At 34.6% G+C, this 16,456-nt stretch overlaps 1 protein-coding gene across 4 annotated transcripts in view; it reads left to right on the top strand.

Annotated features, from left to right (window-relative positions):
* KDM4C (lysine demethylase 4C) overlaps positions 1-16,456 on the top strand; it is a 250,048-nt gene that overhangs the window by 140,438 nt on the left and 93,154 nt on the right. For all 4 annotated transcript variants that reach the window (XM_036403664.2, XM_036403665.2, XM_054517952.1 and 1 more), the window contains 3 exons: positions 10,424-10,605; positions 11,459-11,675; positions 12,577-12,653. In XM_036403664.2, coding sequence (XP_036259557.1) covers positions 10,424-10,605; positions 11,459-11,675; positions 12,577-12,653 — 476 coding nt within the window. The remainder of the gene's footprint in view (positions 1-10,423; positions 10,606-11,458; positions 11,676-12,576; positions 12,654-16,456) is intronic.

Consider the following 16,456-nt stretch of genomic DNA (forward strand, 5'->3'; position numbering starts at 1 on the left):
AGCACATAATTTATGTGTTTTTCATATATCATCATCATTTAGCACAGAAGACTCCAGCACTATCTACCCCTTCAACAGTCTTAAGTGTGCTAGAAAAATGTATTTTCTGTAATTTTCTCTGGTTCCTGTATTACTTCTGTTTTGTTTAAATTCAATTTTCAAGGTATGATTAATGTAATTACAAAAAATTCTGACACTTGAGAAGCGTGTGGTGTTCTGAAGACCCTAAGAGACCTTTTATAAAAATGTGGTATAATCTTTGGTAGGTATTTAGGAAAGTGATGTGTTAAAACATCAAATAAATGCTTTTCCTGAATTTTCAGTACTCTTGTCAACCTTTGGACCAGCAGCTGATCTCCAGAAATGGCAAGAACTGACAGCTTTGATTATAACTACTGGCAGCTCTAGTCCCTTGACATATTTCATGAGTAGCAGTTACCAGCCTTTTAGTGGACACCTACAGGATCTAAGATAAGCCAGTATTTTGATCAAGAGGGGAATATGAACCAGTTTTTCCAACATTTATCCTCATTTGCTGGACAGTGGTACATGTTGTGATCATTGAAGAGTCACTGTTCTTTTAGATGAACCTTGCAGCTCTAATTGTGCTGCTTTCTTAGCTTTACAATATGGTATTTTACCTCATAAAGGATTGGATAGAATTACAGTCTTGTATCAAAAGGCATGTGTAATTTCTTCTTATCAGGTGTGCCAAAATGAAAATTGATTTCCTGCTGCATTAGTGCAGCCTCTCAGTTGCTTTCTCAAGTGTAGCAATGGAGTTGGTAGTCAAACTGGATGTGATGTTTACTAAGGAGACAGATATCCCCTTCTGTGGAGTGATCTTTTGGAGCTGAGCTTCTGTATAATTATGGTCCCAAAGAAGAACACAAAAAAACCTATGACTTGCATTTATAAAGGATTAATTCATTGATGTATTGGTGAAGAGTATTGCCTAGTAAGTTATTCTGGTAATAACTTTAGTTTTTCAGCTTAAAAAAGCCTAGCCCATAGAATTATCATCACCTTTGTCAAAATCTGAAGCTGCATTGTAAACCATTAGCGTTGGAAGTGATTTAGTTTTAATGCCAAAGGTATTTTGCTAATTGTCTTGGCTGAGAAGTGTATGTAATATATATATTTTAATGTACAAAATAATTACATTTAATAAATTGATTCTTGAAGGAGTTTAAATGCAGTTGGTTTCTAGTGTATGAAGTGTTTATGGGATATTTGTTTCAGTGATCTGCAGGAACTGTAGCTTGAAGATACAAATCTGTAATTCTGATTTGGGCATTGACGTGTCATGAATTTGGATCTGTGATTAAGTGTGTTTTGCATCGTCTATACTTAACTTATAACGTATATACTGAACTTATGAAGAGGTCTTGGTTCAGTGAAGAACATCTGGACAATCTTAACTGAATACATTCAAGTAACCTTGTTCCTCAAATTTCACTTTTGTTTTGCCCAGAGGAACTTGTGCTGGAATGATATATTGGCATAGGTTAGATTTATGCTACCCAAGAGATAGAAAATAACCATAAAATAAGTTTTCCCCACCTGGTACTTTTTTTTCTCTTTAGAGTAGCATAAAACAGGAGTGTACTCTAACAACATAATAATTGAATATTTATTTGATCATATAGTATCTGGAAGTATGGTCAATGATGTTACATTTTAATTTCCAAAGTAAGGAAGTACCACCAAGTAATTCTGTTGTATCTGTCTTGTTTTATTAATACACAGGACATGCCTAATGATGAGGGAGAAAGCTTTCATTTTTTCCACTTCTGTACAGATGTGTACGTTGGAAGACTATGGTGTTTAATTAGTAACTCAGTAAGCATGTATGTAGATGGCAGTATGAGTTCCTAAAAATTCCAATGGAATTTTATTACTGATCAAGTTTTATTGTCCTAAGTACATTGACCACAAGCAGATTACATTATAATGCAAAATATGAATTTTTTTCTTAAGAACTGTGAAAAATTACACAAGAGAATGGAATTGAGAAAGCAGCTGTTAATAAGTGCTATTAATTAAAGCTTTTCAATAGAGCAGGTATCTCCTAGTCTTTAGCTTGTAGTTTGGATTGAAGTGGTTTTGTACTGACAACTATGTTTTTTGCTGATAGGCTGTGCAGTAGATTCCAGCAGATATTCTTTTGTTTCTGCTTTGATTTTGCTGAGATGCCTCTTAGAACAGATTTATAAATACAGGTGCTATTATTTAAATTTACATAGTGCAAAGACAGGTGAAATTACTGGAATTGCTTTAATACATTATTTGTGTATATATATATATCTATACAAATATATATACAAATATATATATATATATATATATATATATATATACACACAAATATATATATACACAAATATATATATATACACACACACACATATATACAATAATGGAAATTATGATACCTGTATGCTGTAAATACTTATTGTTGGCAGTCCATACAGATTTAAGAACATCTCCCTTTCTGTGGCCTTCTGTCCACATTTTAAAAAAGTTGCCTGACTAGTGGATCACCTCTAAGCTTGGTTTCTGGACATGGTAAGTAGCTATTTCTGGAGACACTGGAAAGGTCATGGACTTTAGCATCAGTAAGAATGTGTTGCTTGTGCTTCAGCTTAGGTAGCCAGAATAAGTAGACATCTTTGGCAATTTCAATCTTAACTTCTAGAGTTAAATTCTTCATTCTGTATGCACAAAAAAAGTTGTGCATGTGGAATGCAGCTATTTAGGGAATGCTGTGACTGAAAGATTGGTTTTTACCCCTTGTAATTGTTTGGTATCTTTATGATCTAGTGTTTCAAATAGAGAATTACTTTGTTGCAGAAATTAGTAAGCAACCAAAAATGGTAATTTTCAAAAATAACAATGCTATAGTTCCGTAAAGCTAGTTTTACAGATCATTTAAATGTAAACTGAATCTCTATGCTATGAGTCCTCAGAGTTAGCTTATTGGAATCATAGCAATGTAAATCAAATACATTTTAGTTACTTTGCAATTTGTCAGAGAGAAAGATTGGGGTCCAGTACAGCCTGACAGGGTCATTTTACATATTCCACATATTGAAAATGCGGTATAATAGGAATTTTACTTTGTGTATTCCATATACTATTTAACTCTTTCTTTTACTTGTTCTGATGTGCTGTGTTAATTTGTCTTCTAACTTATGCACTAGTGCTCAGAAGTAAATACTCAGCAACCTGTGAACCTTTTCTCTCCTTCCTTCAAGTTCTTAGAATCTTTCAGGTTTTCATATTCATCCAAAGTGTTGGTGAGATCAGTGCTTCCTGCTTTCTGTGAAAAATCCTGGTCAGGGTTTTCCCATCCCTCCTTTTCAAAGTTATTGGTGACATTTTTCCAGCCTTTGCTAGTATTTATTCTAGCTTTATTTACTGTTTTAAGTGGTAGTGGTCCTGTCTGCAGCCAGTCTTAATCACAATGAGGTTTTACTTACTAGATTCTTATTTGTGACTAACATCAAATCAGAAAGAATGTTTTTGCCAAAGCAATCCATACTCTTTTAGTGAGTACCACTCACCCTCAGGAAAAGCCTGCTGACTGTGCAAGTTAATGTAGGAGTACAATAATACACTCTGACCAGGTTCTTCAAGATACTCTGTGTGTGGATGGTTTAGTGAATAATATAGGATTTTCATATTTGAAATGACTTAAAATTACATGGCATTTAAATTTAGCAGAGTGATACAGCAATGCACTTAAATTACAGTGAAGATACAAATTATGTTTAGCAGGGTTTTGAATTTTAATATACAATTCAGTCAATAATACAATATAATATAGAATACCAGTACAAATTACATTGAGCAAAGTGTAGCAATCACAATGCACAGTTCAATCATGAAACCAATGTGAATTTGATTATGGGGCTCTAATAGTATGCTGAAGGAAAATCAGAGTATCCCAGTATCAAATCTTCCAAATCTGTCAAATTAGCTTTTAAAAAAGTTTTTGTTTTTTTAAATGCTGAATCTTTAAAACTTTTTGAAACATTTTCAGATCTGCTACAACTGATGTCTTACACTTTTTTATATTGAACTTTTTTTTTTATTAAAGCATCCTGTTATTTTGTTTTGGAAGCTAAACCTGATTTGATCCAGGAGCTCTTCAGCTGAACTTCTAGAGCTCTGATTCAATATAGTTATCTTTCCATGTAATTTGTATGAGAACTGAAGTATTAATAGCTAATTTGGCAATTAGGCTCTCTAACCAAAAGAGAAGTATGTATACATACTTCACATTACTTGTACTCAAAGGTCCCATACAAGAAATGGAAGTTCTTGAAGAGTACAATAAATTAAAGAGTTTTCTGTTCTTATTTTGCTATGAGATCTATATCTTTCATGACTGAATAAAAAAAAAAAAAGAAAGGCAATTTCTGAAACTAAGTTTGCTGATACACCACTGGAACAGTAAAGTTTTCAAGTACAAGACTTTTTCCCAACTGTCTTCTTTTTTTTTTTTTTTTAATTTTATTTTATTTGTATTATTATTATTTCCTCCAGGACATTTGAAACTATAGATAATGTCTCCCAGGGCTGAGATTATGCTCAACTACCTGAAAAATAACAGATGCTTCTGTGCTCTTCATAGCATAGAATACTGCTCTACAATGCCAGGAAACATCAGTGGAACATAACCCCAAGCAGCAAAATCATTGTTGAGATTGGCAAAAGCAAACTGTACTGTATTAGTGTCTATGGCTTTTCACATCTGCTGGGTTAAATCAGCAAATCTGGCAACAGCCCATTCTGCAAATGGCCCAAATGTTTTCTTCCTGATAATTTGAGTTTAACTTAGTAAGCAAAAACCATTCAAAGCATTAACATTGTGTGTTGGAGCAAGTTTCCCACAAACTGTTAAACCAGTAACATTAGCGGAAACCATTCATTCACTTATTCACTTGGAATGCAGCATAGTGACTGTTTAGAAATACTTTGCTCTGGAAGGAGTTTCCTTTGTATCCAAACAGATCCTGGGCTATAATTTTCTTTTTGTCTACACAGTTTGTTTTAATGAATTGTTTCACTTTTCTTAAATATGCCAAGGAGTGCAGATGCGTATGAATATCCCATTCATGAGAACTGGTATTTCTGAAATTACATTATAGAGATTAATTGATCCTATAGAAATATTGTTTTCAGATCCAAATATGATAGCAGGAACTATCATCAAGTTTAGCATTGCTAATCACCTTGTACTGTAAGTAATATTATGGCTGAATTACATGTGTTGTGGTTTAAGCCCAGCTGGCATCTAAGTGATGTTGTTGTTCTTCACTCACACACTCCTCCACCAACCAGATCAGGGAGACAGTTGGAATATTCTTGTACCACTCACTGTCAGTGGCACAAGATACAGGAAAGACCTTGATGCTGTGCAAGCACTATTCAGCAATGACAAAAACATCTCTATACTATCAATACCATTTTCAGTACAAATCCAAAACACAGCTCCATATAGCTACTATGAAGAAAATTAGCTCTACCCCAGCCAAAATCAGCACAATATGATACAGTAAGATTTATATCAGCTGCTATGCGTGTTTTTTCAGTCATAATTGTATCATCAAGTGTTTCTGCTTTTCTGTTGAAAAAAAGATCATTTGGTCTAACCCCTTAGGAAACAAAATATTTTACCTGATTACGGATTGTATCTGGTAAAGTAATACCACAAAAAACATTTGCAGTGAAATAAAAATGCCCAGGTGGTTTAGGGGGAATCAAGATCTCTGGGCACTGTTAGTGGTCACAATAAGATGTTTTTACATACTTAGGAATAGTCTGCCTTACACCATGCAGTTAAATTTTTTTTTGACTGGTGTTAATCCATTTTAGACTTCATCATGAATGTATGATATATGTACAGCCAGAAACATAACAGAAGTTTACAAGAAATGGACTTCATTCATGTAAGAGTGTTTAAAAACCATGCGCATACTAACAGACTTGCAAAATAAATTCCTTTCATTGGTATTTGTGAGTGTGCCTATGTGTTATGCATGAGTGTGCAATCTCTCTTGAACAGTGTTGTCAATTGAGGTGCAGATTTCCCGGTCATGGCTAGCAGGTTCAAATCCTGTATTTTTCTTTTATTCTCTCTGACAGTGAGATGTATTTTGTACTGTAGTTGAGTTGAAAGTTTCTATATGAAAGAATACTAAGGATGCTTTATTCACTTTTGTCTTGATTACCTTTCAATTTGAAATGTATGTTTCGTGCTGAAAAGCTGTAAAAAAGTTACACCAGAGTTCACACCAAGGAGTTCTGTTATGCACCTGTGCAGAGTCCTGTTAGTGCACTTACTGTCAGTGAATTGTGAGGAAGTGTCAGTGACTTAATCTGAGTTACAGCAGACACAGAAGTCAAGGTAGATTCCCCAGCTCCATTTCATGTGCTGTGTAAAGAAAATGCTCTGTATAGACATACATTGTATTTCACACACTGCATTGGCTGTCCTTTATCTTTCAAATTGCCAGTCTTGGGCTGTTGGTAGGTGCTCTTATAGCAAAGCCAAGTTACCACAGTGAAGGCTTGATTGCATAATGGTGCATCTTGTAGAGTGTTGTTGGTTGGCAGCATTGAATATGAGACTATTCATCAAAACTTGCTCTACCAGAGCTGAGACCATTCTCATGCTCTTTCAGAAAAATGGCAATATGTAAGATTATGAATGAAACATCAGGTTCATAGGGCTTCTTGAAACCTTATATACTGGTCTTATAAAGTAGATGCTAGTTTTTTGGTGGGTTGTGTGGGGCAGTGTATCTTTTGCTGTAGGAACAGATGCTTCCACCACAGTTTTTTCAGGTTTTGAGTACTTGCAATTGGCACTGATTCACAGCTGAGCTAAAAAAGTATGCATGCTTATGACAGTAGAGTTTCTGAGATCTGAGTCAGTATGAACACTACAAATTGTTCTCTGTTCTTATTTTGAGAATCCTCAGTTAAGGTGGATTTTGAAAGGAGCTAGCTGGAGGTTGCAGTTGTTTTGTGCCCTTCTTATAGACACATCTGATCAGAGAAACGCTCATCTCACATGAGGCCACTGAGTGTCTACCCTGAAACCACATGCAGCAATGTGAGTTAGGAAAATAAATTTATTTTAGTCTGAGCCACTGATTGCTCTTCAGCTAAATAGTAAGTAATGAAAGGAGTAATTTAAGAAAATAAAAGGAGTGAGAAGCACTGAATAAACAGAAAAAAAAAGAAATCTAAAAATCCCTTAAGTTTTCCACAGTGTTTTTGGACATCGGTAGGACATTGGTATTATCAGATGAAAAAGTGAAGAAAGGCCATTAACTGTGCCAAGACAGCAGTGTTTATTACATCAAGTAATTATATTCTCTATGCTTTCTCTCAGACAGTTGGAGAGCTGTTTTTTCTTTAATTTCCTTGCCTGTTTTGGTTAGCCAGATTCTCAGTTTTTGTTAATGGTGCATAACTTCTCTGCCTACGTGGAAATCAGGAAGGTACCCCCACCTGTACTACCAGAGAAGCTTATGTGGAAAGTCTTCCTCTCACCGATGCTGTTGCACACATGAAAAATAAAGCACACAAAATGAAACTGCCTAAGTTCTACTGATGCAGAATAGTTACACAGAAGATTGCATTCCTCACCTTCCTGGTTAGGAAGTTGTTTAAAGCAGCATTGTGATGTTTTGTACATGCTTTGTAGTGGGGTCATGTACTCTGTAACTTTTTTTTTAATACCAGTTTTTTTGGAAATTTGATTATTTCACTGTGGGTGGGTGAATGTTGATTAAAAGGACATGAGATAATAATATTCTGAAATCTTTGAAAGATGATAATTTAGGCTCAAGGTTAACTAGGAAGTTCCTGAGGAGAACTGAAATTTATTTGTCTTACAGTAGTGATAACAGAGTATCAGACAAAGCTTGTAATCCTTAGGAATATCTATTCTTTCTTCTCTTAATTTTGTATCCTGTCAGTGAACCCTTCAGTACTGGATTAGGCAGCTTCCCTCTGAAAAGAGGATTGATATTTTTCCTTTCTTGTTGTGGTGGAGAAGAGTGAGGGGTTGGTTGCATGGTGTAATATACCAGAGGATCATATCAGAGAGCTTGTGTAGTTAATGCAGAGACAGAAGACTGCAGTAAGGATCATGAAGAAGACAGTCACACCTCAAAGGACCTAGAAGGACATAGAATTCAGAATTATAGATTTTAGAGATCAGAGGTAAATAAATGAGGAGTGTTTGCTTCTAGTCAACAACTAACTGGAAGTGCTCTAAATATAATGTAAAGGAGAAAAGAAATTTATTAAAATAGTGTTAAATTTTTATGAGTTTGTGATAGATGGAGTCTGGTATATATATATATGACATCTGGTCCTTGGCTTCTTTTGGAATGAGGTTCAAAAATAAATACAAACTCTTGATAGCAACGAAAAGCTATTAAAGCTTTATTCTTGTGTCTTACATTCTTTTCAAATTCTTGTTTGGGAAAGCTTTTGTAAATATCACACAAGAGGGAACTGAAATTAACAGAGTTTATAGGAAATTAAGATGTGAATACTGTTTTCATTAAAATTAGAACCAATATAATAATGAACTTGGAAGCCTGCTGTAGGCAGTCAAAAGCTGGAACCCTATATGAAAGAACTACAGTTACCAACCCAGAACTGGTTTCAGGACTGCAAATATGAAGATAGATTTTTGAATAAAGAAGAACATTATAGGCTGAGGTTCTGAGCAAAGCCTTCAACTATCATGGGAGAATTATTCAGTGGTGGTAAGGAGTGGTGCAATCAAAGGATGTCAGTTTCCAAGGGGATAATGGGTATGGAAGATAATACAGATCTTCACAACAAATTCTGTTCTGCCACTTTGTTTTCTTCATAAGGGAGAATCAAGCTCTGAATTTTCAGTGAGGTCACAACTATAATGAAAATATTTTAAATAATGGTACAAGCTCCTGAAGAAAAACAATGTAAAAGGAAAAATTAAAAAAAAATACCTGTAAGACTGAAACTGCTTATAAGATGGCACTTTAAAGGAAAATTTAAATAGGTAGGAAGAGAAATAGAGAAATAATTTTCAGAGGTATGTGTTTTACAGTTCTTTAAAATTGCAAGCAGTAGAAAAAATATGATTGGACAGATTTTTTAAAGCAAAAACTTTGTTAAGCTTTTAACTTACAAAGTAAGTAGTTCAAAAAGTTATAGAAGTAATGCTGGCATTTTATATGTTCATTTTCTCCTTGTGTTGAGTTGTTTTTTCTCTGGTGTTCTTTTGAAGCTAAGATAGCTATGTTTTTAATCAGAAAGTTCTGCTGCTAAATATTGACAGCTTTTTTGCAGTTTTCTTTGTGCCCTTCTACCCAGATTATTGGCAAATGTTTATTGAATTGGTATTAGTTCTTTTGAGAAACTATAAAAAAAGGATTAAAAACCACATGCAGGATATATTTTTTTATTATTACATTTGGTTTGCTTGTACACAAAGATTTTAGCTGATATTTTATTCAACACTGATAAAAATGTTGCGAATTTTATAGTGGCTTTGTAGCAGTGTGTGACATTTATCATAGGAGATCCATAAAGCCTCTGCTTATTCATAAAGTAGAGAAAGTGAGAAAGCAGTCATGGGCTGAAGGAATGTGATGAATCAGCTTAATGTACTTAAATGTTTCTCTGTGTTAGAATTTTCTTCTTCTGATGTGAACAGTTTTTCTTAAATACATCATTAGAACAGGACAGTATACTATAAACTGTTTTTGTTGTCTGAATATTTAATTCAAATCTTTTCACATTTTCTTGTCCTCATTCACATAATTATTCTGATTGACACCTACCTGCCTTCTCATTGATTGTGAAAGATTTAATAGGCACTGTCCATATGATCTAGCATGCTTCTACTCCATGCATCTACTTCTTAGATCTGATTGTTCCCCATTACTCCCTGGCAATAATGTTTGCCCTTTTTTCCATTTGGAAAATGAGTGTCACCATCCATGAAGAGTTTTGAGGTGCCATCCTGTGCGAGTAGAGTTATTTGTCTGGCACTGCTGCTAGGACTCAATATGTTCCATCCATAAGTAATTTAGGGCTGTGTGCATGGAGGGAGAGGGGATAGACTTTGGAGCCATTAAAGAGACAGTGGGAGAGTTGTTGATATGAATACGGATTGTGAATTGTAGGGCTATTTATGCTTTACATGGAGCAGTCAGCTCTTCGCAAGAGTCAGTGCTTGTCAGAGCACTTAATGGTGAGTTTTTCCTTACACAAGATTCTTTTAGACTTCTACATCCATGTTTGCACAGATTTCTTGTAAGATTGTTTGATCTTTGTTAGCACACGTGACAGATTCATTGTTGTTTATCTTCATTCCATATAGTCATTGTTTTCTTTCTTTTAGAACTGCCTGAAACGACCTTAATTGAAGAGCAAGTTCAAGAGTCAGAGGCATGGGCCAAGCCTCTGGTCTACCTGTGGCAGACAAGACCACCCAATTTCTATGCTGAAAAAGAATATAATGCAGCTTGTGCAAAAAAGGAACCTTACTGTGCTGTTTGCACTCTTCTTGTGCCATACTATAGGGTAAGCAAGGTTCTTGCAGCTTCAACTCTGGATGATGTGTGAAATAGCTGCCCGGCTAATTAGTTTTCAAGACATGATAAAAAAGATAAACGTAAGCATTTCATTTTTAAGAGAGTAAACAAACTCACTGGCATTTAAGTTAGAACTGATACTTTGTTCACCTGCATCTATCCTTGGCTGCAGACACTGCCTCCTACTACCATTTATGCAGGGTTTGTCTTTATGTGTGTGTGTGTATTTTCCCCTGAAATTACACTTTTTGGTGTGGTGAACCCAGGTAGGTTTGCATCTTCTAGCTGTTTCCTTATATGTCCATCTCCAAATACTTTTTATCAGAGCCTCTTTTATACTGCCTTCATTCAGTATTGAGGAAATAAGTGTTTTCACCGTACTTAGGCCTTCTCAGGTAAAATATTCCCTCGGAATCTGTCTAATGCAGGGCACTGTTTGACTCTGTCTTTGACTCTGTGGGATTACTGTGTCAAATGGCAAGTAAAAGTGGTGGTGTAGTATATGTTGCTAATTTGGAAGGTGCTAAACTGGAGTTTCCTCAGCATGGGAACCAGGAAAAAAGCTTTTATTGCACTGGACTGAGTTAAATGGCCCAAGAGGTACAGTACCACTGAACACCACTGCAATAACACTGGTTTGCAGACTGAGTGCAATTCAAGATGTCACAGTTATTTGGAACAATGAAGGTAGGATGACTATGATAAATACGTAGAAGCAGTTAATTTTCTCATGAAACTGTTACACTTTGTGGGAAAGTTGGGAGGGGTGGAATAGTTTCATCATTGTCACAAGGAAGAGTAAGACTCCCCTTTCTTTAATATAGATTTTGTTTATTTTCCAGACAGACAATCAGGATGAAGAAAGTACTACTTTCAGTGAAGCAAACTCAGCAGAAACATTGATGGCAGAAAATGTGAAGACTAAACCTCTTATTCCAGAGATTTGTTTTATTTATAGTGAAGAAAACACCGAAAACTATCCATCAAATGCCTTTGTTGAAGAAGATGGGACAAGTCTTCTGATTTCATGTGCAAAGTGTTGCGTACGGGTTCATGCAAGTAAATAATCTAATTGTTCTGTTGCCAGAAATATAATTTAAAACTTTGCTTTATTGATAAATAATAGTTAGCTAGGCTTCTAGCATGTCTTTAAAAGTGCTTGAAGAACATTTCCATTTGTAATGCTTCAATCACTGGCTAATTTTATTTGAAAACTGCATTACATTTTCTATAACCTACAGTTGCTGTGAAAATATTGAAGAATTAACTGTCTTGTAAACTTTCAATGATCACAAACTTCTGATCTTTTTTCTATTCTAGTGATTTAATGACTCTTTTGTTTCTCTATTTTAAATCACTGTGCAATGCTATTGTGTCCTTATTAAGTAGTTAGGGTAAAATTCTCCTGGAAGACTTGTGAATATTGCTGTTAAATTTGGGAGCATGGTATTTTCCTTCACTTGCATTCTTTTTTATTGCAAGAGTAACTAATGAATGCATGGATTTTTCTGCAGTGTCTCCTAAGGACCATAGAACTTTAATAGTTAAATCTAAGTAGTCCACAACATACTTGGAAATAGAGTATATTTGCCCAGAATAAATGTCAGTACATTAAGTCAAAATTTTACTTCAGGGAGAGTTGGTGATATGACATTGCAATGATAAAAATAAGAAATTCATTGTGATTTTGTTTTTTTGGGTGCTTGGAGTTTTTGTTTTTCAGTTTTGTTTGCTGGGTGTTTGTTTTGGTTTTCTTATGGGGGCTTTTGTGGGTTCTTTTTATTTAGGTTAGGGAAGATATATTTTATAGACTATGACATTAGTAGTAAGCCTAGATTGTAAAAATCTCCTTTGTCACGTGACAGAGGAGAGTTTTATTAAGGTTTATGTATAATTGAATTGTATTACATCATTGTTAAAAAGGCAGAATATAATAATCAATCTAGCTCTCTTATTCTAGGTTGCTATGGTGTTCCTTCTCATGAAATCCATAACGAGTGGTTGTGTTCTCGATGCAGAAAAGAAGCCTGGACAGCTGTAAGTTGTTTAGCTATCTAACACTAGAGATTAAGGGAGGAAAAAAAGGTGGCATGTGCATTATTTTGTGTGGTATGTAGCCTGCATATTTTTTCTGATCATGCTTGCTGGGGAAAAACTATTTGTAAAATACGATAATATTTCAGTGCAAAATGTAATGGCATTTCAATACACAAACTTGGAGTAGTTTCACGGACTCCTGAAAAGGATTGGCTAACAGGATATGGTTTTGTGAAAAACAATAGTGTTTGAACAAAACTGAAAATTAAAATGCATGTAAAGGAGAGAAAATGTTTCATTGGTTACTAGAATACCCTATTACAGTTTCCTTTTCAGACAGTCATGAATTTAAAGATCATCTGAAATACTTTTGTGACTATTGTTCTAGATTCAGGGGAATATCAAGGGGAAAAGTGTAAGTTTGTTGTTATGAGCCCAGAATTTAATTATTAGTTAAACAAACGGGGTTAGAAAGCCCTGCTACTCTATCAAAAATTGAAAAATTTTAATTTCTTTAAGGGAAATTACAGCTATGATGTGGAAGTAGGAAAGTTCTAAGGAGCACATCCTTATTCATGAAATACCATTTATGACTAAATCACATAGTTTTTGTTAAAGACACTGAAAAAATTAAGATGTTGCCTTTGGACCTGATAGTAGCTACAATATGAAAATAACAAAATGACACATTTGAGTGGAAATTAGGCGTGTCTTTCGACTCAAGTACATTTTTAAAAAGTCACTGAAAAAATTGTAAAACAAAAGCCAGTCTTAAAATTTCTTAATTATGTGTTGTAGAAAGGATTCTAAATTTGTTCTAAGGTTTTAAGGTTACAAATAATCTTGAAGTGGTCATTTAGATGGCAGCAGTAAGTGAATGATAAGAACAACAGTGAAGGGTCTGATGAGTCATTTATACTAACACCTGTGAAAAACATTAATTTGAGAAGAATTATTCACATTTTACTGAACAAGTTTGGGCTTATTCTCATATGATGCATATAAGTTTCTGATAATAAGAAAAATTTGAATTTAAGGGAAAGTACTTTTTAGCCAAATTATTTCAGGAGATGAGATGAAGTAGTGAAAGATATATCAAGAACATATGGGAGTTAGCTGAATGAAATTTTTATGTGATGAGGTTTTTAGAACTGATGACATGTTCACTTTGTGACCGGAGTGGTCACAGCTGCAGCTGGCAACAGGAACTACTGCTTAGGTAGAGTCTGCCATATTATGTCTGCATAGCTGACAACTCTTAAGTAGTCTCCCTATCTCTGCTGAACTTCATATGATTTATTTTTCAATAAACTTTAACACTTTGGTAGCATCACATTATATAAACTCCCCCAGTTCCTCTGCAATCATCTTAAACTGCTTAAAGTAGACCAGTTTAAATTTCCACAAGCACACTCCAGAAACTGTAGGGAAGGGCCAGTGTATTTCTGCACTTTATAAGTTAGCTAACAAGAAGGTAATAAGATTGAAAGAGAGCACCATTTTCACCATGTAAAGACTAGACAATACATGTTATTGGACATTGGAACAATTTTTTAATGTAAGCTTTACCTGTCCATATATTTAACTAAATTGCTGTAATTTTTTGTGTGTACTGATTATTGTACAGTTGAATTGTTAAAGCTACAAAATCATCTTTCTGTAGCTCTGTTTTGGTAACCTGAATGAAATGAATTTATACCCCAAGAGAGTCCTTCATTCAAATATCCACAGGAATAAAGTTCCATCTTAATGCCTTAAATCATCATTAGGTTGGAAAATTTTAATGAAATATTGAAGATTGAATAGACCTGTAGACTAGTAATATGTTTACTTACAAACTTGTCCTCTTCTCTGCTGTCTTTTAGTCTTTGTTACTACATGTCATTCACATGCTACCACATTCACTTTGTTACTACATGCTATTCACATATTCTTTTTCACCTGCAAGACGTAGGAGCAATAGATACTACTCATCTGCTACCCAAGATAAATAGCAGAAATCCTGTTTCAGGGAAGTGAATGATGCTTTGTTAAATACAAACACATGAATGATAACAAAGTTACTATTTTTATAATATGGTCTTTCAAAAGTTTTGACATGCCGATCTTGCACTAATAGCAATCTCAGAGCTATTAGTGATTACAAGAGCTTGCAGAGCTTAGGTGAATTACATCAGCCTGGAAAATATGTTGTTGTTTTTTAAAAAGATACAGAATGGGTGATGTGAGGAAATTGATGGCAGTCAACCTATCTCAGATAACAAGAAAAATATTGACCAAGTGCTGAATCTATCAATTTCCAAAAACCTAGACAATGACAGAATACCAAGAGGTGTCTATTGAAGTACAGGCCACTGATTTTTTTGCTGTGGCAGATCATGGGAGTAAGAAATAAGCAAAAGATTTCATGCCTCCTAACTTTCAGATGCTTTTGATGGTATTTTAAATTCTGATATTGGCAGTGGCAGAAGACAGATGATGAAAATAATATTTACCAAACACATAGCAATATGGATTTACTCTCAACCTTAATATCTCAGACCAGCAACCATCATTCTCATAGGACTCTTAATGGTTTTAAGAGAATAAATTTCTGAGCATCATTTGCTGATTACTTTTCATGTCATTATGGCGCATATGTGGAAATCTAAACTACTTTAAGCAGTCTGCTTTAAACAGTTTAAGATGATTGCACAGAAACTGGGGGAATTTATATAATGTGATGCTACCAAAGTGTTAAAGTTTATTGAAAAATAAATCATATGAAGTTCAGCAGAGATAGGGAGATTACTTAAGAGTTGTCAGCTATGCAGACATAATATGGCAGACTACCTAAGCAGTAGTTCCTGTTGCCAGCTGCAGTTGTGACCACTCCGGTCACAAAGTGAACATGTCATCAGTTCTATAGAATCTGAAACATGACATGAGGATGCTTAAGCTTTGTACTAGAAGCAAAGCCTGGAAAAAAAAATCCATGGAACAATCTGTCTGCTCTTTTCAGCTTTGGTAAGAGTCCAGCTGAAGAACTGTAACAGTAGACATAAAATGTTCAAAATACCATGATGGAAGATACAAGAGTTGCAACTGAAATTACAAGAAACCAAAATTTTTTTAATAATTCCTGATAGATTTCAACCATTCCACAAGGGAGGATTGAAAAGTTTAATTTTCTTAGTATAGTGAGGGGAAGGCAGAAAGGAAAAAAAGTCACATTCTGTAATGTAAAATTATGTGTGTATAATTAAGAGTAACATAAGCAATTGCCATTCTGGAATTTTTTCCTCTTCTGTCTCATCAGATTGTCTCCAGGACTAACTTGTACCCATTACTCTTCATATTTTGCACATGACTCCTTCTAAGAAAGGGAACCTCTGTCTTGTCTTTTAGGGACAAGATTACTTGTGGAGACTTTAAGCTGCATTAGCAGAAATTAATATTAATACCAGGATTTTTTATTAATTTTTATATCTAAAACTAGTGAAGGACAGGGCTGGGATATATAGAGATTTTATAGAAGCTACTTCTTTCAGAGTTTTGAAAACATGTTATGGAAACATTTTTCAGGAATAGTTGAAGAAGACTTGATTGTACCTTGAGGCAGACTGATAAAATAGACGCTGAATTCTGTTTTTTCTGTAGTTCTCTATTGCTTGCTTGGATAGTATTATTCATTGCAAACATTGTGGATGTAGTTGTCTTTGGGGAAAACTTTATTAGTTTGGTATTGAACTTAAATATGCTAATATATTTTTGCTTGTGTGGAACCTCAGTCCTAACATCAGCATGATAATAATTGCTGATAT

The sequence above is a fragment of the Molothrus ater genome, chromosome Z (assembly GCF_012460135.2).
Source record: "Molothrus ater isolate BHLD 08-10-18 breed brown headed cowbird chromosome Z, BPBGC_Mater_1.1, whole genome shotgun sequence".
Lineage (NCBI taxonomy): Eukaryota > Metazoa > Chordata > Aves > Passeriformes > Icteridae > Molothrus > Molothrus ater.